Source organism: Cetorhinus maximus, chromosome 2 (assembly GCF_964194155.1).
Source record: "Cetorhinus maximus chromosome 2, sCetMax3.hap1.1, whole genome shotgun sequence".
Taxonomy (NCBI): Eukaryota; Metazoa; Chordata; class Chondrichthyes; order Lamniformes; family Cetorhinidae; genus Cetorhinus; species Cetorhinus maximus.
In genome coordinates, this window is record NC_135880.1 from 146,297,618 (window position 1) to 146,322,372 (window position 24,755).

The 24,755-nt window shown below is 40.8% G+C and overlaps 1 protein-coding gene across 2 annotated transcripts in view; it reads left to right on the forward strand.

Moving 5' to 3' along the window:
- The window catches only part of LOC144698634 (ephrin type-A receptor 5-like), a 357,156-nt gene that overhangs the window by 59,071 nt on the left and 273,330 nt on the right, over positions 1 to 24,755 (forward strand). For both annotated transcript variants that reach the window (XM_078570504.1, XM_078570505.1), the window contains exon 3: positions 8,834 to 9,497. In XM_078570504.1, coding sequence (XP_078426630.1) covers positions 8,834 to 9,497 — 664 coding nt within the window. The remainder of the gene's footprint in view (positions 1 to 8,833; positions 9,498 to 24,755) is intronic.

Below are 24,755 nucleotides of genomic sequence, written 5' to 3' on the forward strand. Positions count from 1 at the left end.
TAGTTAACTTGCTTCTCTTCATTGTTCCTACCAAAACATATCTCTTCACACTTTTCTGCGTTAAATCTTATCTGCCATATATCTACGCATTTCTTTAGTTTGTTTATGCATGTCCTCCTGGTGTTTGTTACCATCTATCTCGTTGTTTACTACATTTCCAAGATTTTTCTCATCTGCAACCTTTGAAATTATGCCATGTACACCCAAGATAAAGTCATTAAAATACAAATAAAAGAGCAGTGATTCTTCTACTGACCCCAGGGGTGTACAAGGAATATGTATACTTCCCTCCAATCTGAAAAACAACAATTCACCACAACTCTCTGCCTTCTGACCCTCAGCCAATTTTATACTCACAGTGTTACCCTCCCTTTAATCCCATGGGCTTCAATCTTGTTAGCAAGTCCATTCTTTGGACTTTGGTACTTTGTCAAAAACCTTTTGAAGGTCCACATACACACCACCAACTATACTATGTGCATCAACCCTTTCTACTATTTCATTAGAGAACTCGATCAAGTTAGGTAAACATGATTTGCCTTTCATTTATTAGCCCATACTTTTCCAAATGCCAATTAATTCTGCTATGCATTCATATCTTTAAAAGTTTCCCCAGACCTCTCCTATTATAGTCAACAGAAATAAAAATGCGATCTCAGATAGATTCCAATTTGTACCATGCATTTTAAACTACCACACAAGATCAACATTTTGCCAATTTGTGCTAGTTCTGTACTTTCAAATGAACCAGAATTTTCAGAATGAACTACTTTCCATAGGGTAGTGGACACGTGGAACAAACTCACAGAAAATGTATTTAAAAACAAGTTAGATCAATATCTGCTGAATAGGGAAATTAAGAACTAAAACACTATGATAGCACTACTTTATTTTTAGTTTCATAGGAAGTGTGGGAAAGATTTAAATCGGATTTACAAATGGCAGCGGAGGGAAGTCTCAGATATGTTGGCCCCTCACTGGCTCTGGATGACTCAGGTTTGATGGGCTAAATGTTCCCTTTTCACTCTGGATTTTCTTAGTTACTGTATAGAAGTGTACAACTTACAGCAAATGTGCTTCATTAAAGATGGTGTTAAGGATACATTATACTACCATGTCAGCATGAAAACTAGTGTGCATTGTTTTCTTCCTTTTGCAGTACAGGATCCACATTTTTGCAATTAGCTTTGTTGGCTGCAAGCTTCACAGCATTCATAGCATGTTCCTTTCGAAAATTCATCTTTCCTGAAATGCAGTTGATAAATGGGCTCACATATCTTTCACTAACTATTTCATTAAAAAAAACTCATCTTTGCCCTTCTTTGTAATTAGTGAGCACCTACTGTTCTTTCTGCTATGCAAAGACGAATTCATATCCCCACTCTACAAGAGCTATTGAATGTGGTAGTTGTTATGCTAACAGCTGAGGATAGAAGACCCTCTCTACATACGATTAATCTGCTCAGCTCCACTTAGCTGAATGACTCTTAACAACTTTAATTATGGATTCTTGTAATCCGGTTTTCACATATATATTTAGTGAAAATTCATTCATATATGCTTATTAGATACATTTTACTTGCAATGAAAAAGAGGGTGTGCGTATTTTAAAAAAATAGCATACAGAGCATGTCATAGTGCACAATGATCGGTTATGTTTTGATAAATGGTCATTCAGAAGGCAGGGGACGAGCAATGTAACAGCAGAATTCAGTGTATGATTAAATTTGGTGTTTTGGTCCAATGCTGTAATAATTAGGGGGTGTACTGGAATCAGAAAACTGTGATTCCATCTGCTGCTGCTGCTGGAGTTGAGACAGCTGTATGATTACAACATCAAGGACAGTCTAAGTGGGCAGCATAAAACAAGCCCATTATTGGGTGCGAGGAGGCTTTTATATCTTTAACACCAGAATCCTGATTTACTCATAGACATTTCTGCTAGTGAGATACATTAATGCTGCTCACGAAGATCAGGCTGAAAGGACTTCAATGTTTATTAGAGAATATAATAATTTAAGCTTGAATAAGCTTCAAAGGACTAATGTGGACTACTTGGCCAGCAGGAATGAGATGTAAATTTGGCCTGAATAGCCCCTGATTACAGATAGATAATTAAAGCTGGACTGAAATTGATTTATGGATGCAGTTGTTGAGACTAAGCTGCAAATGTAATATTATCTGTGTGAAAAGCTGTGGACAGATTAGTGTCTGGGGAATTGGGTACAAGAGTGTTTTGCACGTGGCTGCACAAATTTAGAAGGTTTTCTGTTACCAGGTCATTCAGACATAAGGGAATGACATTCTGGTTAGCCTGAGTAGTGAATGCAGAAAAGTTCAGAGATGATCAAGGTTATTCCATTTAATCAGACCAGCCTTATTTCTTTTAAGGAAGGATGATTAATGAGGATAGTTTAAGTTTATATCCTGCTTTGTATAATATGATTATCTTGAAGAGCAAAACAACGTATCACTGAATTTCTTTGTGAGAAGCCTGCTATAATTATCACCTTTTTTAAAGGAAGCTTTAACTTTTCCTCCACAATGGTACTGTACAAAAGGGGTAAAAACTGTTCATCATTCTGTGTGCATAGTCATAATTATGTATGTATAATGCGTGTAGTATCTTTTGTCTCCCTTTCCCTGGAGAACATTTTAGTTCCTCTGTAAAAGTGGTGCCTGTTGGGATGATCTTTTTAATATTAGTTCCTCGCAAGTGTGCGTTGATTAGCAATGCTATTTCAGCTACTTTATTTTTCAGTAATTGTGACTAAAAAACATTTATATTCTTGAATAGTAAATAGTACAGGTGTTTATTTTAATGCCAAATTGATTTAATAACTGGGATCTGCAGAACATGTTTGGGCAGTGGGGCAACAATCAGTTTAGCGATATTTAACCAGTTAAAGTAACTGAAGATAATCAAAGGTAGAAAATAAAACTCAGCAGTATTCACCATCAGAAGTGTTAAAACACTAGGCTATAGATTAATATAGCTTTCCAAAAATTACAGTCAATGGTTTTCTTTATATAGCTTGACCTGGGTGCTAATCTGTTTGGGTTTGAGGATTGAAACCCAAATTCAGAAACAGAAAATTGATGAGTCCTTAAAAGACATTGGTTAGGTCATAATTTCTGATCCCATATCGCCTCCATCATCATGTCTCCGTCTGTGCAACAGCCCATCTGCTACCGAAACCTTCATCCATACATTTGTTACCTCCAGACTTGACTAGGCTAAGACTCTCCTGGACAGCCTCCAATCTTACACTCTCTGTAAACCACTGCTGTTCCAGATCTGTTGCTGCATCCTAACTCAGACCAAGTCCCATTTATCCAGCATTCCTGTGCTCACTATGTTGGCTGCTGGTCCAATAGTGCCGTAAACCTTTCAAATCCCACCATGGTCTCGCCCTTATCTCTGTAATCTTCCCTAGTCCTGCCGCCGTCCATAAAATCTACAGCTCTCCTCCAATTCTGGGTCTTGTGCATCCTAATTACCTGTTTTGATCTTTAAAAATATCTCAATGTTCTTTACAGGGTATTGAAAAGACACCAAGCCAAAGTAGGAATTATATAAAGAGAGACTTGCATTTATATTTCTTTATTCATTCATGGATGGGGGTGTCACTGGCTAGGCCAGCAGTTATTACTCATCTCTCATTACCCTTCAGAAGGTGGTGGTGAGCTGTCTTCTTGAATCCATTGCAGTCCCTGTGGTGTAGGTACATCCACAGTGCTGTTAGGGAGGGAGTTCCAGGATTTTGACCCAGCGACAGTGAAGGAATGGCGATATATTTCCAAGTCAGGATGGTGAGTGGCTTGGAGGGAAACTTCTAGGTAGTGCTGATCCCATGTGTCTGCTGCCCTTGTCCTTCTAGATGGTAGTGGTCGTGGGTTTGGAAGGTGCTGTCTAAGGAGCCTTGGCGAATTCCTGCAGTGCATATTGTAGATGGTACACACTGCTGCTACTGTACCTTTCATGACCTCAAGACACTCCAAAGCACCTTGTATCCAATGAAATCACTTTTTAAAAACTACTTTTGAAGAGAGGTCATGGTTGCAGTGTAGGAAATGCAATAGCCTAATTGCACATAGCAAGCTGACACAAACAGTAATGTCAAAATGATCAGATAACCTGCTTTTTTGTGATGTTGATTGAAGATTAAACATTGGCCACAACATCAGGGCTAACTCCCTTGCTCTTCTTTGAAACAGTGTCTTAGCATCTTTTACATCCAGTTGAGGGGGCAGACAGGGCATCAGTTGAATATCTCATCTGAAAGACAGTTCCTTAGTACTGTACTGCATTGTCAACCTAGAATTTTGTGTTGGAAGTCCTGGGCAGAATTTTAGGATTCCCCCACTGGTAAGATTGCAGGTGAAGTGGGTTTTGTAGGGGGTGGATCTGTAAATTTCCCTGGGTGGGCTTCCCAACTTCCTGCCTGCTCCTAATCTTTCCGCTACTTGATGTGGCCTAGGGCGGCCTACCTGTCCTCACTGCAATTGAGGCCCTTAAGTGGCCTCAATTATTGGCCACTTAAGGGGCACTTCTCATCCCGGCCTCAATTTTGAGGCTGGCAGGAGTAGTTCAGGGGCGAAAGGTGGGGGAAGCCCAGCAGGTCACCCTGATCCGGCCTCGGGTGTTAAGGGGGTGTGGGAAGGGGGTGTGGGGAAGGGGCGCCTCCCTCAAGGGCCCCCTTTCTGTTTTGGTCTCCCCTCCCCTCCCCCCAATGACTCCCCCGCCCTCTGCCAAAACGTACTTGGGTCCTGTCTCCGAGACTTAGAACCTGGGGACTACTTGTAGTCTCAGTCCTGGCCACTGTTGCCACTGGCTGGGACTACAGACCTGCCGGCCAATCTGGTTGGCCGGCAGATATCTAAGCAGAACTTCCTTCTGAGTGAGGGGTGGAAGTCCCATCTGCAGTCATTTAACACTCCTCAGAGAGTTAAGTGCCTGTGGAGCTGCAGTGATCAGTGGGGATGCATTCCCCACCTATTCGTCAGGTGTTGGGGCAGGAAACCTGCCATCTGAAAAATCCTGTACCCGGAGTGGGACTTGAACCCACAATTTTCTGGGTTAGAGATGAGAATGCTACTAACTGAACCACAGCTGACACTATTAGTAGAAGAGGTGAGCAAAATTGTGGTCAACAAGATGAGTTTTAAAGAGGATCTTAAATGAGGAGAGGAAATTGGAGATTCATTAGAGTTTAAGATAGGAATTTTAAATTGTAGGGCCTAGTTGGTTGAACACATTGCTAACAATGATGGGTGAGGGGTAGGCATTGCACAAGAGGCAAAAACCTGAGAAAATTATAAGTAGAATGTCGTAGGACTGGTGGTTCATTGAAGAATATTAATCGTGCCCAGGACACACATACCAAATATTGTATATAATAGTATCATTGCTGTGGATCATGGTTTGTATGTTGATGACAACATACTCACACAATTACATGGTCTGCAATACGGTTAGGTTGTAATTAAGGCTGTGCACTTGTTATAGGAAGTCAGGACTGTCATGATTTTCACATTTTAGCTCTTTTAAAGCCAACCTAATAAACGAAATCAACAAAATGAGGATAAAGTAAACACAGCCCCTAAGTTAGGTTAGCTGTAAAACCAAAGACGAAGTTTAAAGAAAACTTACAAACATCAAATCAAAATGTGATTAAGAGGGTCGATAAAGCACCCCAGTCCCCGCATTGCCCACCGGGCATGGAAGGCCTTGAGGGTGCCAGCAGACACCGCGTGCTCCCTCTCCAGGGACACCCGGCCGCGAACGTAGCCGCGGAAGAGGGGCAGACAGTCGGGTGGGACAACCCCCTCAATCGCCCGCTGCCTAGACCTGTTAATGGCTAACTTGGGATTTTAACATTGTAACATTTTAAATCAACAAAAACATGGACTTATGAACTAGAAGCAATGATGCTGCATTCCATTCTCAGGCACTAAACAGACGCCTAAGTCTCCAATATAGCAGGTGCATGCTCATTACGGGTTGGATGTGTGCCACCTGCCACATTGGTGTAGACAAAAAACAAGTCATCTAGGCCTGCTCCTGAAACAGATATTAGGCACCTTATTTGCTAATGCCTGTTTGAAACAACCTCTGTAATAATGGTTTGCCCTAAGGCTGCCACCAAACTGGTAAATTTGTTTTTAAAAAATCCGAATGTGGAGCCGAAGGAGCATGAGTGCTTCTCCCAACTCCACATTAAAAGCATAGCCTGCTCCCAGGCTCAGCTTTCTCCACCCCAGCATCCATTTGTGACCTCAAGCCCCCTCTGATCACTGCTATCACCCCCTTTCCTGATCCTCAGGATACCTATTGAGTATTTGGAGTTTACCATTTCGATAATAACAGGTGCCTATCAATTTAGGCAGGCCAGTGTGAATTAATTTCTAAGTCATTGATTTTTCCCATTGGGCTGGAGTCCACATCAGTCACAACAGAGAATTCGAACATTGCTTTTCCCCACCTGCAAAGTCTCAACGCTCCAGCAATAATTTTCCCAGTCAAGCCTCAATGCTGTGCTTGTGCTTGTCTGCTCCCTCGAATCCTTTTTCTCCTTCTCTCACTACCTATCTGCATCCTAACATTCCACACATCTGTCCATTGTCTCTGCCTTTCCCTTCTCACAGAAAAATGTTGGTTATGTAACTCTCAAAAGGGCTATTGTGCCAATTATTACGGAAATAAGAACATAGGAACATAGGATTTAGGAGCAGGAGAAGGTCATTCAGCTCTTCGAGCCTGCTCCACCATTCAATATGATCATGGCTGATCAGGTTGTGGTCTCAACTGCACTTTCCTGTCTGCTCCCCCATAACCCTCGACTCCCTTGTCTACAAAATTCTGTCTGACCCTATCTTGAATAAATTCAATATCCCAGCCTCCACTGCTTTCTGGGAAGAGATTTCCACATACTAATGACCCTCAGAGAAAAAAAAACTCATCTCCACCTTAAAAGGGTGACCCGTTACTCTGAAACTGTGTCCCCTAATTCTAGACTCCCCGACAAGTGGAAATGTCCTTCCACTATCCACCCTATCGAGTCCCTTCAGGACTTGTATGTTTCAACAAGATCATCTCATTCTTCTAACCTCCAATGGGTATAGACCCAGCTTGTTTAACCTTTCTTCATTAGATAAGTCTATAATCCCAGGAATGAGTCATGTGAACATTCTCTAAACTGCTTCTAACACAATTATATCTTTTTTCAAATAAGGCGACCAAAACTGTACATAGTCCAGTTGTGGTCTCACCAAAGCCCTGTACAGCTGCAGTAAAACTCCCCAACTCATATATTCCATTCCCCTTGCAATAAACTCCAACATTCCATTTGCCTCCCTAATCGCTTGCTGGACCTGCGTACTAACTTTTTGTGATTCATGTACCAGGACATCCAGATCCCTCTATATCACAGAATTTTGCGATCTTTCCCCATTTAAATAAAATATTGTTTTCCTATTCTTCCTGCCCAAGTGGATAAATTCTCATTTTCCTACATTATACTCCATCTGCCAATTTTTTGCTCACTCACTTAACCTGACTGTATCCCTTTTCAGATTCTCTACCTCCTCTTGACAACTTAATTCCCAACCTCTCAGTGTCACTGGCAAATTTAGCTACGATGCATTCGGTCCTTTCATCCAAATCCTTGATGTAGATTGTAAACAGCTGAGGCCCCAACACTGATCCCTGTGGAACTCCACTAGTTACAGCTCGTCAGCATGAAAATGACCCAATAATCCCCACTGTCAGCTTTCTGTTAGCTAACCAATCCTTTGTCCGTGCTAATATGTTACCCTTACAGCATGTAATCTTATCTTGCACAGTAACCTTTGATATGGCACCTTATCAAATGCCTTCTGGAATCCCAAGTACGCCACATTAACAGGTTCCCCTTTATCCACCTTGCTTGTTACTTCCTCAAAAAATTCTAATAAACTAGTTAAACATGATTTCCCTTTCACCAAGCCATGTTAGTGCTCCCATAGAGTGGGAGGAAAAAGGTATACATGAATGAGAAGAGGAAAGAGAAAAAAAAAGTGAAAGGAACATTAGAAAGAATTGAAGTAACAGGGAGAATACAAAATAGAAGCAAGTAGAAGAAAAATACTGTAATGAAAGAGGAGTTTCAAAATGGAGTGAAGGAACAGGAAGAGAGAGACAAGGGGAGAGAAAGAAACCAAAGTGGAATGAGAAAGACAGACAAAAAGAGATGGAGGACAACCTGAGGGGAGAAGGGAGGAGAGCGAGAAACAGAACTGAAAGGGGGGTGCGGGGTGGGTGGGGGTTGGTGGGGTAGCCATAGTGGAGGTGTAAAATAGAAAAATAAGAGCAGAGTTAAAGAGACCAAAGCAGGAGAGATAGAGAAGTAGAACAAAGAAGAGAAACACGTTGGGGAACTGAGAAATAGAGTGACAGGAAAGAGAAACAGAAAAGAGGAAAAAATGGAAATGATGGAGGAAGGAGAATCAGAGGAGGAAGAGAAGTGAAAGAACAAAGAGAGAGAAACAGAAGTGGAGGGTCAAGGAAAGAAAAATGCAGAAGGGGCAGAAGAAAGTGGGAAAGAGAGAGATAAACAATGTGAAAGACAGAAGTGAAAGAAAGACAATTACAGTGTTGTATAGGTAACCTGGTTACCAAAAAATATCCCCCTGACAGTGCACATTTTTTACTACAAGTTCTGCAACCTTTGATATTCAATGACAAATCTGTGATTTCCCAAAAGATTTACAATGACAACTATAATTCATTAATATTTGAACATTTGCTTTCCTATGTTCTATCTAATGCTGTACTTTTGTTTACTTTCTACAGTGGGAAGAAATCAGTGAGGTTGATGAGAATTACACTCCCATACACACATACCAAGTGTGTAATGTTATGGAGCAAAATCAGAATAACTGGTTACAGACTAACTGGATCTCCAATGAAGGGGCCCGTCGTATATTCATTGAGCTAAAATTTACACTACGAGACTGCAATAGTCTCCCTGGAGGTCTCGGCACCTGTAAAGAGACCTTTAATGTATACCAGTATGAATCCAATGATGAAGATGGGAGGAACATCAGAGAAAACCAATACATAAAAATTGACACGATTGCTGCAGATGAAAGTTTCACAGAACTCGACCTTGGAGATCGAGTCATGAAGCTAAATACAGAAGTGCGAGATGTCGGCCCTCTGTCTAAAAAGGGATTCTACCTCGCTTTTCAAGATGTTGGCGCCTGTATTGCTCTAGTCTCTGTGCGAGTCTACTACAAGAAGTGCCCATCTACATTCCATAACCTTGCTTTCTTTGAAGATACAATCACAGGAGCTGATTCATCCTCACTGGTGGAAGTGCCAGGCACGTGTGTCAACAACTCAGTGAAAGATGACACTCCAAAAATGTACTGCAGTGCTGATGGGGAATGGTTAGTCCCAATTGGGAAGTGCATGTGCAAAGAAGGCTATGAAGAGAAAGGTAACACATGTCAAGGTAAGTTAAACCACAAATAGTTAGATGCTGCTGAAACTAGAGAGAGAGATGGTAACAATCAAAACAACAGAAAAATATGCTGAAAATTATACTTCTTGGGTGACTATTTAGTCCAGTAAGTAATTAACAATGACATAAAAGGAACAAGTGATCTGATGCTGGTTCAGATTTGCAAGTTACAATAGGTGATGTTTGTATAGTTTCGTGCATGCTTATGTATCAGTAAGTGAGATGGGGATATGACATATCTAGAGTAGGGGGAGCATAGCCCTAGAGATAGAGGAAGGCTTCTGGCTGCATCTCCAATATGTGTCTCATCCTTTTGTGCACAAATATGTTCAAGATGGCCTCCCCTTAGGGAGTCAGGAGCTTGTAATTTATGGGCCATCCTCCAGTTCATTTTGTATTAAGTGTCACCTTTTTGTATAAGCATATGTAGCCTTGAGCTGTTGCAGATTGAAGTGGCACATACAGTGACAAACATAGGCCAGGAACAGAACATTTACCCTTTATCCTAAGGCCTTGAATAGTATGGTACTTCAATCCTTGGACCATTTCAGCCTTCTACTTATTTAATATTGATGTAACGGATAAATGTAACAACGTGAATGAATGCTAAGCCAGAAAATTATAGTCATTTGCTGAATTTAAAATACTTGTACTAAGCATACGTGACACACTTTTCAACTTAATTCCCTTCCTGCTCTCTAGAAAAATGAGTTCTCTGTTTCGAAAGAGGATAATTTAGTTATTCAGTGCGTTTTAATTCCTGTTTTCTATATCTATTACACATCAATCTCTTGCACCTACAATTAGGGAACTATTTTATCAAATCACCATTTAACAAAGCCAAATGCAAAGCACAAGGTGGAGAAAAGCTTCTAGTTATTAACCTCTGACCCTCATAAGGCTTACGTTTATCACCAGAAACAGATTTAGCACCAATTTGTTTGGTAACAGCAGGGCTGTGGGGCGGGCATGGGGGGTGGAACTAGTTTAAATGTATCACTTAAATTAGAGCATGATCACTTTTAGTCTACAAAAATTTGTACCATCTCTTCAAGCTTATTCATTTAAAATTAAAATTTTTAATATTCTCAGATCCAATGAAGGGGATTTTAATTTGCAAAAATGGATGAGTTTTGATTGGCATGTTTAAAAAAACTAGAACCCAACCCCAACCTGCTTCTGAATCATCCATTTCTGATTTTAAGAGGCATGTTGGGGATGGGCAATTACCTAATCACTAGTGACAGGTTAACATAGGAACATAAGAAATAGTAGCAGGAGTAGACCACACAGCCCATCTAGCCTGCTCTACTATTCAATAGGATTATGGCTGATCTAGGGCTTCAACTCCATTTTCCCGCCAGCTTCCCACATCCCTTAATTCCCTGAGACACCGAAAACCTGTCTGTCCAAACTTAAATGTATTCAATGATGGAGCATCCACAACCCTCTGGGGTAGAGAATTGGTTGGTTATTTAAATATTATAGTGAGGTCGAATATCAGGATTAACCACTAGTTTAGTCTCTGACCATAATTTTTCAGTCTTGTCTGGCTACAGGCATAGTGCCAGAGGACTCCTAGCATTGTACCTTTGTTTATAAAAGGAGAAAGGGATAGACTGAGTACGGTCAGCCATCCTAAATTCGGTAGGCGAATTATTGTAAAGATTCTGAGAGACACTATTAATCTTCATGTAGAAAGGCCTGGATTATCCAAAGAGAGTCAACATGAATTGTTTAAAGGAAGGTCATGTCTGACTAACTTGATTGAATTTCTTGAAGAGGCAACAAGAAGGGTCAATGAAGGTAGCACGATTAATATCATCTACATAGGTTTAGGCAAAGCTTTTGATATGACCCAACATGATAGATTCAGAAAGAAAAAAGTCCATGGGGTCAAAGTGATAGTGGTGACATGGATCCAAAATTTGTTCATTGGCAGGAAGCAAAGGATAACCATGGGCAGGTATTTTTGCCATTGGAATGTTGTTTCCAGTGGGGTTCCACTGGTGGATAAGTGGTAAAGAAAGCTTGTGGAATGCTTTCCATTATTGGACCAGGTATAGAATACAAAAGCAGGGATGTAATGATGGAACTGTATAAAATGCTGGTTGGACCACAGCTGGAATTTTGAGTACAGTTCTGGTCACCACATTACAGGAAGGACATCATTTCTCTGGAGAGAGTTCAGAGGAGATTCACAAAAATGTTGCCAGGGCTTGAAAACTGCAACTATGAGGAAAGATTGGATAGGCTGGGGTTGTTTTCCTTGGAACCAAGGAGGCTGAGGAGTGACCTGATTGAGGTGTACAAGATTATGAAGGGCTTAGATAGAATAGACAGGCATGCCTTGTTTCCCCTAGCAGAGAGGTCAATTACCAGGGGGCACAGATGAAAGGTGATTGGTAGAAGGGTTAAAGGGGACATGAGGAAAAACTTCGACATCCAGAGGGTGGTGAATGTTTGGAATTCACTGCCTGACTTGGTGGTTGAGGCTGAAACCTTCAACTCATTTAAAAGGCACCTGGATCTGCAGCTAAAGTGCTGTAACCTGCTAGGCTACGGGCCTGGTACTGGAAGGTGGGATTAAAATGGGCAGCTAGTTTTTTTTCTTTTTTCTTTTTCGGCCAGCGCAGACATGATGGGCTGAATGGCCTCTTTCCGTGCTGTAATTTTTCTATGGTTTTGTACTAGGTTCCTTGCTTTTCGTGACATATATGAAAGATTTGGATTAAATGTAGGCAGCATGATTAAGAAGTTTAAGATGGAAGCGGAGAAAGCTGTAGATTGCAGCAAGATATCAATGGGCTGGTAAAGTGAAGAGAAGGGTGGCAAATGAAATTCAATTTGGACAAGTGTAAAGTAATTCTTTGGAGAAGGCAAACAAGGCAAGGAAATGCACAATAGATACTGGGATTTTGAAGTGTAGAGGAATGAAGGGATCTTGGAGTGCATGTCCACAGATTCCTGAAGGTAGCAGGGCAGGTATGTAAAGCGATTAAGGTGGCATCTAAGATACCTTTCTCTGTTAGCTGAGGGATAGAATATAGGAGCAAGGTGGTTATTCTGGAAACAAATAACACACTAGTTAGGCCACAGCTGGAGTACTGCATGCAGTTCCCACCACCATAGTACAGGAAGGATGTAATAGCACAAGAGAGGGTACACAAGATTTACAGGGATGTTGCTAGGACTGAAGAATTTTTGTAATGAGGAAAGATTTGATAGGCTGGGGTTGTTTCCTTTTAAACAGAGGAAGCTGAGGAGAGATTTATTTGAGGTTTGGAAAATTATCAGAAAGCTAGGTAGAGTGGATCTGAAGGACTTTTTCCCCTCAGCAGAGAGGTTAATACCAGAAGGAATAAATTTAAAGTAATTGCTAGATGATTACAGGGGAGTTGAGAAAATGTTTTCACCCAGATGATGATGGGGGTCTGCAACTCACTGCCTGAAAGGGTGACAGAGACAGAAAAAAATTCCGATTTTAATAAAGTGTTTGGGTATGCACTCAAAGCGCTGTAACCAAGAGGTATGGACCAAGAGCTGGAAAGTGGGATGAGGCTCAATAGCTATTTTTCAGCTGACAAAGACACAATGATTCAAATGACTTCCTTTTCTGCTGTAAATTTCTATGATTCTATGATTTTAAATGTAACCCTGGCTGGGCTTCCTGGGCCTGGGAAACCCATAGGTTAAAGGATGTTGAGGGCTGCTGAACCAGGAGATAAGAGGCTTTACACTTATCTGCTGAATATAGTTTACCTGCTCCACCCAGCTCCATATTCAGACACCCTCCCCAACCTTTTGCATCTCGCACCCCTACCTTTCCTTCCAATCCCCCCTCTGTTCCAGACACGATCTTCCTCAGTCCCTCTGGTGTCCCTTCTGGCTTCCAATCCTCCCTCCTCCCGAGCCTTTCTAAACCCTCCCTCCCTCTCCATTTCCCCCTTGTGTACTAGTCCTGAAGCTGTACTTGCCCAACAATCAGCCAGTCCCTCCATCTGGCTGGCTGCAGTCAGAAAACAGAAACAAAAATTGGTCATTCGGTTCTCTTGTTAAATTCAGATCTCCAGGAAGCTTGTTCATCTGGGTTTCCTGACCACAAAATTGACCCCCACCCACCCACCTGTTCCCTCCCTGCCTCTGAGATAAAATCAAGGCCAACTTTATTTTTAATTTCTTGGGATGTGGACATTGTTGGCAGGGCAGACATTTAAAAATCAATCCTTGTTGCCCGAGGTAGTGGTCTGGACCTTCTTCTTGAACTGTTGCAACAACTGAGACACGTGCTAGGCCGCTTCAGCAGCCAGTTAAGAGACAACCACATTGCTGTGGGACTGGAGTCATGTGTAGAATAGACTGGGTTATGATGGTGGATTTCCTTCCCCAAAGGATGTAAACCTAATCAGGTTTTTATGTGGTTGAATTTATATATGCCAGCTTTTCATTTCCAGAGTTTTTTTCCCAAATTGAAAGTGCTATTGTTCTTCAGATTATTAGTCCAGGATCTTGGATTATTAGACCAGTAACATAACTACTAGACTACCATACCTAAGTAAATTATAGTTACATTAATTAAATATATATTAGCTTTCAGTGAATTATTACATGTTGTGGCTGTCTGGTTTATTACACTGCAGGAGCAAAGAGCGGTTCCATGATATATGGGGAGCGGGGAAGGGTGCTCATGGGTGGCATGGTTTAGAGATATAGCCACAATGCTACAGTTCCAATTGACCAAATGGTCAATGAGTGTGATACTCTTTCGAGTTATCAACAGTCACAGATTGCAACTCTTTTCGAGTACAAACACAGTTCTTGGTTTCCGGGAGTGGGACATGAACCCACAACCCTCTGATTCAAAGGCGAGGGTGCTATGAACTGAGCCACAGCTGACACCTCTTCAATGAGTGTGATCTCTCCCTCAGTGTGGGATTGCATAATTTCCCCATGTTGTGTATTTGCAGATTTGTTGTATATTTTGTTTACTTGATTTGCCTCAGAGCAATGCAGAGATGACAGTAGTTTCTAATTATGCAACATGTTTATTTATTGTGCTTTTAAAATATCTCTGCAACCACAAAATGTCTGTACCATGCTTTATCCCAGTGCTAACTTCTTGAAATTTCTGTGGTGTCAATTTAATTATCTGAGTCAACACCCAGGCTTAACCAATCAAGAACACTGAGCATAGATCAGTTACCAGACTAACATAATCAAACACAGAACAATTAAACAATTGAATACCTATAAAAAACAAACAAAATAGCCAAGTAAGCTTGTAAAAAAAATCTTTATTATCCACCATAGCTCCAATAGTTTAACAACCTTAAAACTATTGTCCAATTGTGTGTATCCTGGAGTTGCCCACTTGCAGTTCTACCAGCAATGGTGCCATTAATAAGAATTAGCTATTTAGTGTATCTATAAATCTCTGAAGGTAAATGCAAGTGAAGAATTATTTTCTATCAGCATTTATGACCAGATTTTTGACACTTTATTTTAGAGTAGACCTTGTATATATTTTGAGGTATCCTGTTTGTATATCCTACTACTTTAGCTTTATAGGAAGGAAATAGGAGTTCCACGTGTTGTGCCTACAAGCAGTGAGAAGGTAGCAATATCACGTGATATGGTTTTATCACCCCTACCATCCTCATCATATTCGTACCATGGCTATAGATGAAAGAAAGATATTTATTAATTTTAAGTATAAGTGGATAGGCTACTGCATGACATTAGAAGAAAAGATCAGAAAGGATATCAAGGGATAATTAGTCAGACTTTAGGAGGATAAAAGCATGGGTCTGAATGATCTGCATATACTGAAAGAAGCTAGGGAAGAGAAAGCAGAGGCATTATTATATATTGAAAGAAATCAATAGAAAAGGAAATAGTGCCAGAGGACTAGCAGACAGCTAATTTGATTCCTATATTTAAAAACAACAAATCTAGGAAACTATAGACCAGTTAGCTTGACATTGGTGATAGGAAAGTGTAGTGACTAGCTTTAAGACTTTTAAACGTATCAGGTGACAGTGTGAACGAATCAGCCCGAAGCGCGGGGAACCTTAGGGGTGGAGTTTGTTACTAGTGGTGGTTCTTGAAGAAAGCATGTAACTGCTGCTGAAGCCTTGTAAATAAAGTTCACTTTCTTATGAGAAATCTGTCTGGAAAATCAAGTCTATAACAACTGGCGATGAGGGTAAATTAGTTCTGGCGCTGTCCCTCACCCAGTGAAAGTGAGTATCTTGTTTTAAACAGAAGAAAGGGAAAATATACTCACTAGGTATGCTACTCTTTGGCAGGATCGACCCCTTCGACTCATCCACAAAGGAATTCTCCTAAGCACCTGTGGGAGTAAAATTTATAATTTAATCTTGCAGTTTGATGGCCCCGAACGCTCCCGATTTGAAAACCTGCAGCAACTTGGTAGATCTCGTAAAGGGTCATTTTCAACCCAAACTCTCCGTAATCATGCAGATATTCAAATTTAATTCGACAGTAAGTGCCCAGGGGGAGACCATAGCAACATACATAGCAAAGTTGAAACAGCTAACTGAACATTGTGACTTCGGGGAGACCCTAAACAATATGTTAAGGAATCGTTTGGTCTGTGGTGTGCACAATGATGCAATTCAATGATGGTTATTAGCTGGAGTAAATACCGAATTTAAAAGAGCATTAGAAATAGCGCTTGCGATGGAAAGTACCGAGCAGGATTTGCAGGCCATACAGGGTGTACAAAATGGCGCCTTTTCCCAGTTGGGGTGGGAACAGACTGCCGGGCGTGGTGCGAAAACCAGGGAACCAGCCGCAAAGCGGGAAAAGTCCTTGCTATCCAAAAGTTTTAAAAATATACAGGGGACAGCTCAGCAGCAAATCGGAAAATGAATTGTTACCAATATTGAAGTAATCGTATCCCTGAAACTTGCTGCTTTAATGGAGTGCCATTATTGTCATAAAAGAGGGCACATACTGAAGCAATGTAAAACAAGATTGAGACAGACTCCAGGCAGCAAACTAAACTGATTGAAGTATATAATGCGAAAGAACTAGAAGCCACTAATTCAGATGTTTATTCTCTATTTAATGAGAAAGTATGGAAAACAGAGCCAATCACTGTTACCCTACAGGTCAATGGAAAACCTTTTGATGATGGAAGTGGATAACAGTGCATCAACCACCGTAATGTCGGAGCACACATTCAAATATTTAAACAAGGGCATTCAACAGTTGAATATGGAGCAGACTCCAGCCAAATTGAAAAAAAATATACTGGTGAAGCCATATAAGTGAAAGCTATTACCACTGTACCTGTTTGTTACAAGCACCAGACACTGTGATGGTAATGGAAGGTGAAGGTACAAGCTTTCTAGGTCGTAATTGGTTGAGGGAAATTAACATTGATTGGCCAGTGATATTTCAAAAGAAAGCCAGAAGAGTTCCCAAGTTGGAAAAAGAACAAGGTACTTCAGAGTGAGCCCGGAGAGTCAAAGGACCTTAACAGGATGCAGAAGGAGTGTGTACTGTATAGCTGTTCAGCAGCCTGAGGAAATGAAGACTGTCTTAAACAGCAACATGGAAGAACAACAGAAGAAACTCAAGGAGACTCTGCTGAATTACAAAATTCAAGATGAAGCAGTGAGCTTCGCAAAATAAAGGAAAACCTGTCCACACACTGCAAGGATCCCTCAGGCCAAAGTTTGTATCTCTAAAATTATGAAGACAAGCAGAATGACTTTAACGTCACTCTGAACAAACTGAAGAACCAGTTGGCAAAGAAGATGCAGCAATGTTCAAGGTTCCAGGAGGAAGCCAAAAGACACAAGAAGGAGGCAGACGACCTGAAGAATCAGCTGAGTGAAACAGAAGAGGCATTGGAAGGAAAAGTCATGGAACTTACCAAAATGCAAGTGGGTGATGAAGCCATGGGTAGCTCAACCCCTGAACTGAACCAAGTTGAGATTTTGCCTGAGAGAAGCCTGGCCAACTGTGAAGTCAAAATGAACGACGAGACTAAACTCTGTGGTAGACAGAAGATGACAAGATGGAAGATGGTTCAGAAAAGACAATGAATGACACCCCACACAACAACAGGTTCAAGACCTTCAGAATTACTTATGATGCGCCGCCTTTATATGAGATTAAGCCTGATACTCCCCAAATTGGGAAGTAAGGTAGAGAACAGTCAAGGGAATCAAAAAGTGACTCATGATTTGCCTAGTCGAGCGTGAAAATTTACTGTTGGTGAAACAGTATTTGTACAAAACCTCAGTGGTGAATTGAGTTGGTTAACTGTGTGATAGTTTCAGTGACCAGACCGTTGTTGCACCATGTAGAAGTGGAGGGCTGGATCATCCAAAAACACATGGATCATTTGAGAAGAAGGGAGATGCCCCAATAAACCCATGTTCCACCTGTAACCACTGTAGAACCTGTGGTCCGCATTATGATTGATCAACCAAGGATAGACATACCAGATGCCTCTGTCGGAGTGGATAACTCTGAACTGCCTATGCCCAAGGAGGAACCTGATGTTGCTGCAGTTCCAGATGATGAAGATTTAGTCAGAGATTCTAAAGTCGTAGAGCTACAACCTTCCACCCGGATCAGGAAACCACCTGCGAGACTGAACTTATAATTTCATGACCCATGTATACGTGTGTAATGTCATGAATGTAGTTGTTCTTGTAAATACAAATTGTAAAAAAAAATTAAAGGGGGAGGAATGTAGTGACCGTAGCTTTAAGACTTATACTGTGCAGTATCACGTGACAGTGTGAATGAATCAGCCCAAAGCACGGGGAACCTTAGCGGGTGGAGTTTGTGTCTAGTTGTGGATCTTGAAGGAAACATGTAACTGCTGCAGAAGCCCTGTAAATAAAGTGCACTGTTTCTTATGAGAAACCTGTCTGGAAAATCAAGCCTATAACAGAAAGATGTTTACTCAAGATGCAGTAGAATAAAAAACATCTAGAGTCCAAAAATATAATAAAGAACAGTCAGCACAATTGCAAAAGGGAATGCCATGCTTGATTAACCTTCCTGAATTCTTTGAAGGTATAACATAAGAAGTCAACAAGAGTAATAGAGTGGATATAATATACTCAGACTTTCAAAAGGCCTTTGTTAATGTACTGCATAGTAGATTCATGGTGAAGATTAGAGCATGTGAAGTCATTAGACTAGAGGCAGAATGGATTGTAAACTAGCTGCAAAACAAAAGAGTAGGATTTAAAGGTACTAATTCAGACTGATGGAAAGCAGGAAATGGTGTTCTACAGTAATTGTTAATAATTTACATAAATTGTTAATAAGTACAAAATCAAAATTTTCAAAAAACTAATTTGGGGATATAGTTAATATATGGGGGAAAGTCTACAACAAAATGTAAAATGTTAACCACTTACAGAATGGGCAATTGGATGGCAAATTATTTCATTGTGGATGTATGTTTGAGATGATGCACTTTAAGAACATAAGAAATAGTAACAGGAGTAGGTCAACTGGTTCTTCAAGCCTGATCCACCGTTCAAGATGATGATCTTTCTGATCTTCTCCCCTCACTCCTCTTTCCTGACCTATGTCCCTTAATTCCCTACATACCCAAAACTCTGTCAGTCTCAATCTTGAATATATATTGAACAACAGTGCAAGCAAATCCCTCTGGGATAGAGAATCCAAAGACCAAAACATAGAGTGGAGGAGTTTCTTCTTAATTCAGACCTCAAAGGTAGGAGGAAAGAGGAGGCCACCTACTCCTTATGAAGTAAGAGTCTAAGTGGAGCAACAGCATAATGGGATCTAGGGATACAAAATCAAAATTCATTAAAATAGCAACAAAATAGACAGAGCCTTAAATTTGCATATAAAATACTGGGGTTCATTTTTAGAGAAATAGATTTGAAAAGCAGAAAGGTCATGTTAAACGTATATACAACCTTGCCTAGACTATAATTAAGTGCGGTGAGCAGAGTTCTGGTCCCAATGTCATGAAAAGTATATTGGAGAAGGCACAAGAAGAATTACATGGATGATGCCAAAAGTGAGAAGTTATAACTGTCAGGAAAAATCAAACAGAATGGGTCTTTTTTACCTCTAGAAAAATGAACCCAGAGAGGTGACCTAACATGGATCTTTAAAATTTTGAAGAAGTTCAATAAGTTAAACATAGAGAAGATATTTCTACCTGTGGGGGAATCCAATACTATCCTATATTTATTTCACCTAGTAATGAATAATTCAATAAGGAATTCAGGAGAAACCTCTTGGCTCAAGAGAGAGGTTAGAAATTTCTACCACATGGAGTAGTTGAGGTTCTGCATTAATGGGGAAGTACATGAGGGAGAAAAGAAAATAAGGATATTTTGATATTCAGATGAAGTAGGGTGTGAGTAAGCTCTTTGGAGCATAAACACCAGCATAGTCCTGTTGGATTGAATAGCTAGTTTCTGTACTGTAAAGAAAATGTAAATTCTGTAACACAAGTTCATGTATTAATTAGTTTCCCATTCTGCTAAAGTGACTGAAGACACTGCAAATCAAAGGAACAATTCTTCCTGTTTGCTACAAAACTCCATATCCCTAAGGATCCATGCCTAATCATCAAAGTCAGATGTCATAATTTTAATAGTCTTATCAGGTTGCCAATGACTAACCAAGCATGATAGAAAGTAAAGGAAATAGCCACCATCAGACCTGTGTTACAATGTCTGCTATTCGGTTATACATAATACATAGTTACATAGATTAAACACTTTCATTATATTCGGCTGATAGATGAGGCAAGGTGTCAGACAATTGCCAAACAGTCATGTTATAGAGTGGATCTCAAATCATTTGCCTTGAAAACAGGGTTGTTATATAATTAAATCCATTCATATGCTTTTCCCAATCTTTTTCCTTCCTAGCCTGCCCCATTGAGCGCAGTAGTGCATGCAAAGAAAAACTGAGTCATGGCAGAAGAGCCTGCAGCGTGGTAGGGCACACGTGCAAAGCCTGCAGTGTGGTAGGGCACACGTGCAAAGCCTGCAGTGTGGTAGGGCACATGTGCAAAGTCTGCAGTGTGGTAGGGCACACGTCAAAGCCTGCAGTGTGGTAGGGCACAAGTGCAAAGCCTGCAGTGTGGTAGGGCACACGTGCAAAGCCTGCAGTATGGTAGGGCACACGTGCAAAGCCTGCAGTATGGTAGGGCACACGTGCAAAGCCTGCAGTGAAATAAAAACTACACTTGTGTAATGCCATACTGCAATATGAGGTTTAAGCAAATGTACTGCATGAAGATTAAAAAAAAACAAAGTTCCTTTATTCCACCGGCATCAAAATTGTACAATCTGTCAAGGGAAAATGTAACTCCCAAGAAACAACAACTTACAGAGACTATTCACCACCGATGTTCTAGATCTCTTTCCCACTTAGGGCCTCAGCTCCTCAGCGTAATACTCAGCAGGTGTCTTCAGGCTTGCCCTGCTCCCCTCTCTCTACATGAGGCTTCTCGGACTCAGGGGTGTTGCCAGTCAGTTCCAATTCACCTTCCTGGCTCTTCAGCCACCCTCAGGGGTTTCAAGCTACCCTATGCTCCTGCCACTCAAGTCCTGGCTGCTTCCTCCCTCACCTTACAGGATCTGGCTCTGCCCCTCAGCTTGTCAAAGACGTTGCTCCATTAAGGGAGGGTCCCACAGGGACAGACTGGTTTCCCTGCTCAGTGGTCTTCTCCACCATCCCCACCTGCCGCTGGAGGTCCTGCTACACAAGTGAAAAGCTGCAGTTTGGCAGCACAGATGCAGAAGGACAAATAAATAGGGTGAAATCTTATAGACTGCTGGTTTGGAGCAGGCTGCACCTCCTCAGAGGACATAGCAACTTCAGAATATGTGTCCTCCATGTTCAAAGGGAAGTCTCACAGGCAGAATTATAAGACCATAAGACATAGGAGTAGAAGTAGGCCATTCGCCCCATTGAGTCTGCTCCACCATTCAATGTGATCATGATAATCCTCAACTCCACTTTCCTGCCTTTTCCCCATAACCCTTGATTCCCTTACTGATTATAAGACTGTAAAAATTGACCTCAGTGGAATCCAAGGCACTTGATGGTAGCTGGATAAAGTTGCTGTTCACAACAAAATCATTAAATTTAGGCTGAAACACTGACCTGATAGCAACAGTATAAAGGTTGAAACCTGCAAGCCGGTGGTCGAACTCAGTGAAAGGCTAGCATTGACAGGAGAAGTTTTTTCACGCAACGAGTTCCTACTGTGCGCTCGGCTACTCCAACCTGGCAAGTGTGCTGGGTCTGAAAGGAGGAATCCAGGGTTAAAGAGGCTCCTAATTATATTTTAAATTGGCTCAATTGGTTTCTTGCCAGACCCAAGGGAGTTCTCTGCTGGCCTTGGAATCAGCCCAGAAGAATGCCAGAACATTGCAGGATGACATTGGGATCCCAATGCCACATCAGCGTCAGGAGATTTAATTTCCTGCTCACACTGAAGCCTACCTCCCCTTGGCTGGGAGAATACTCTGCCTGCAGGGGAGTTGACAAGGTGGCCCAGGCAATGACTACGGGAGGATCATGGGAACTCTCTGATGTACAAGTCTTTTAATTTGAGTTTGTCTTGGCAGCAGATGTTGACACGCAAGCACCAATTTCAAAAAGCTGAATCACCATGTAAAATGCAATGGACATTGTAAAGAAATAATGATTTGTAAATCTATTGGAAGGTTGCTAAGGTAGCCGTCCAGAGATTTTGTTTAGTTAATAGGGCCTCAATGAAACTTCATTAGTGTCATACAATCTCCCCTCTTGGCTTAAAGAAAATGTATAATAAATAAAAATGGCAAAACACCTGTGGTTTTACACATGGGGTGTCAAAACCAATTACAGTTTTCCTCGTGAAGTGAATTCGAGTTAGGGATGGTTGTGGGTGAGCGTGTGCAGACATAATTCAGTGTCCAATGTAAGTAATATATTTATCCTTGTTTTATATTCTATTATTGATTTTGATATATGCATTTCTAATTTGAATTGCCTATATAAATTTGACACATTTTAGTAACAGCCTCTTCCAATGATGATGTTGTAGTGTCTCTACTGGCAGGAGGTTACAATTACAGCGTGACAATAAATTTAAATACCAATTGGCTGTTTCCATTGTAAATGTAAACATATGAAGTTATGATGGAAAAAGTTAACAGGAAATGTAGAATACATAATGTTTAATCTATTATAGTTTATTAAAGCCCATTTTTAAAAATCCTTACAGTTCTTGGGGCCGAGGAAGTTGTCAGTAGAAAACAGTAATAGAGGCTGAAATGATTAGAAAAACAATATAATTCTACGAGATGATATCATAAACCTTACTTTAGTTTTAAACATACTGGGGGACATGAATTATCATTTGTATGTGGCTCGTGTTTAGATCTTCATTTGTTAGAAAGTTATGCTGTCATGCATTTTATGGCTGTTTATTCAGTGGCAAATAACCATACACTATTCATTCTGTGCTAAGTACATACTGCTGTGAAATGCTACAAATTGCCTTGGTTGAATTCAGCCTTTATTTGTTGAAGTGGTGCTGTCACTTGATTGAAGAATCTTGTGGACAGGCAACGAGAAGGTGCTCCAGATTATCTGTGGCAACATTCTGATATGCCAAAAAGCAGTTTTAAGGGTTTGATCAGAGATTTATTCAAACCTTGACAAAACAATTAATTTTGGACAGCACTCTGGTGATTACGTTCTCGTTCCTTCCTCTGTTTACAAATGTGATTAAGTCCTTTGCAAGGCTTTGATGTTGTGGCATTGCTTCTCAGCATTTCTGTCTTACTGGCTTTTATCGAAGGCATTTATTATCCGTCCCTATTTGCCCTGATACAACTGAATGGCTGGCTTAGCCACTGCAGAGGGCAGTTAACAGTCAACCACATTGGAGTGGGGCTGGAGTCACGTATAGGCCAGATTGGATAATCTTTTCCTTCGAGATTGGAGGGGTATCCTTCCTTAAAGGAAATTAGGGAGCCTGTTGGGTTTTACAAGAATTCAATTGCTTCATGGTGGCTTCCGCTGATACTAGCTTTTTATCTCCAGAATTTTAAACTGACCTCAAATTCTCAAACTCAAAAGTGCTCCTTTTAAAACTGGGTTAAATACACTAATTGCATTTAATCTCCATGTTAGGATTCTTTTGAAGAGCTGTTTACAAATCTTTTACAAATTGAAATATAATTTTTTGTCGGGAACCACAAGGTGGGTAGAGGAAGTTATTTTTAAAAAAAAGTAAGATTTGTTTTGAGGGGTCAAAGCCCAGCTCATCTGATAAAGTCCAATTTTGGAGTGGTAATCAGATAGCTAGTTAGCAGTGATCAGGTGGGAGCTGGGTGAGATGTTGCCACACTGGAACTCTGGCCACTTGATGCCCTGCACAGTTGCCAGTGGATATAACAAATAGTTTTGAATAGAGGAGAGCTTCTTTTAAATATTAAATGGGATACGTGCTGTGTTTTCCCGTACAGGGTGTCAGACAATAATCAAGTCCATGTGCTATTCATGGTCAGCTTGCAATAGGTTATTGAAAAGAAACAGTCATGTTAAAGTAGAATTATTTAAGCCAGTTCTTACTGGTTTACTCTTTGTAATTGTTTTTATGGCTGCTGGCACTTCGTTTCTCATAAGTCTTTATGCCAATGGTTAAACAGGTACGTTTTTCATTTTTTTTGCACATTATTGGCAGGAATGGAAACTCCTTTAATCAACTTGTTTGGAAAAGAACAAAAGAAAGACTTTCATTTTATATAGTCTTTCACAACAAATTAACATCGTGAAGCACTTTATACTCAATGAAGTACTTTTGAAGCGGAGTCATCGTTGTAATGTAGGAAATGCAGCAGCCAATCAATCACACATAGCAAACTCCCACAAACAGCAATGCAATAATGACCAGATGTTGATGTTTATTGAGGGATAAGTATTAGCCAGGACACTGAGGATGACTCACCCATTTTCCTTCAAAATTATGCTCTTTTATCTTACCATGATCTTTTAAATCCACCCAAGCAGGCACATGGGGCCTCAGTTGAATGGCTCATCTGAAAGATGGCACATCCAACAGTGCAACATTCCCTCAGTGCAGCACTGAAGTGTTAGCCTTTTTGTTCCCAAGCGCTGGAGCAGGACTTGAACTTAGAACCTTGTGACTCATAGGTGAAAGTGCAACCAACTAAGCCACAACTGACACCTGAAAAGAAGAGA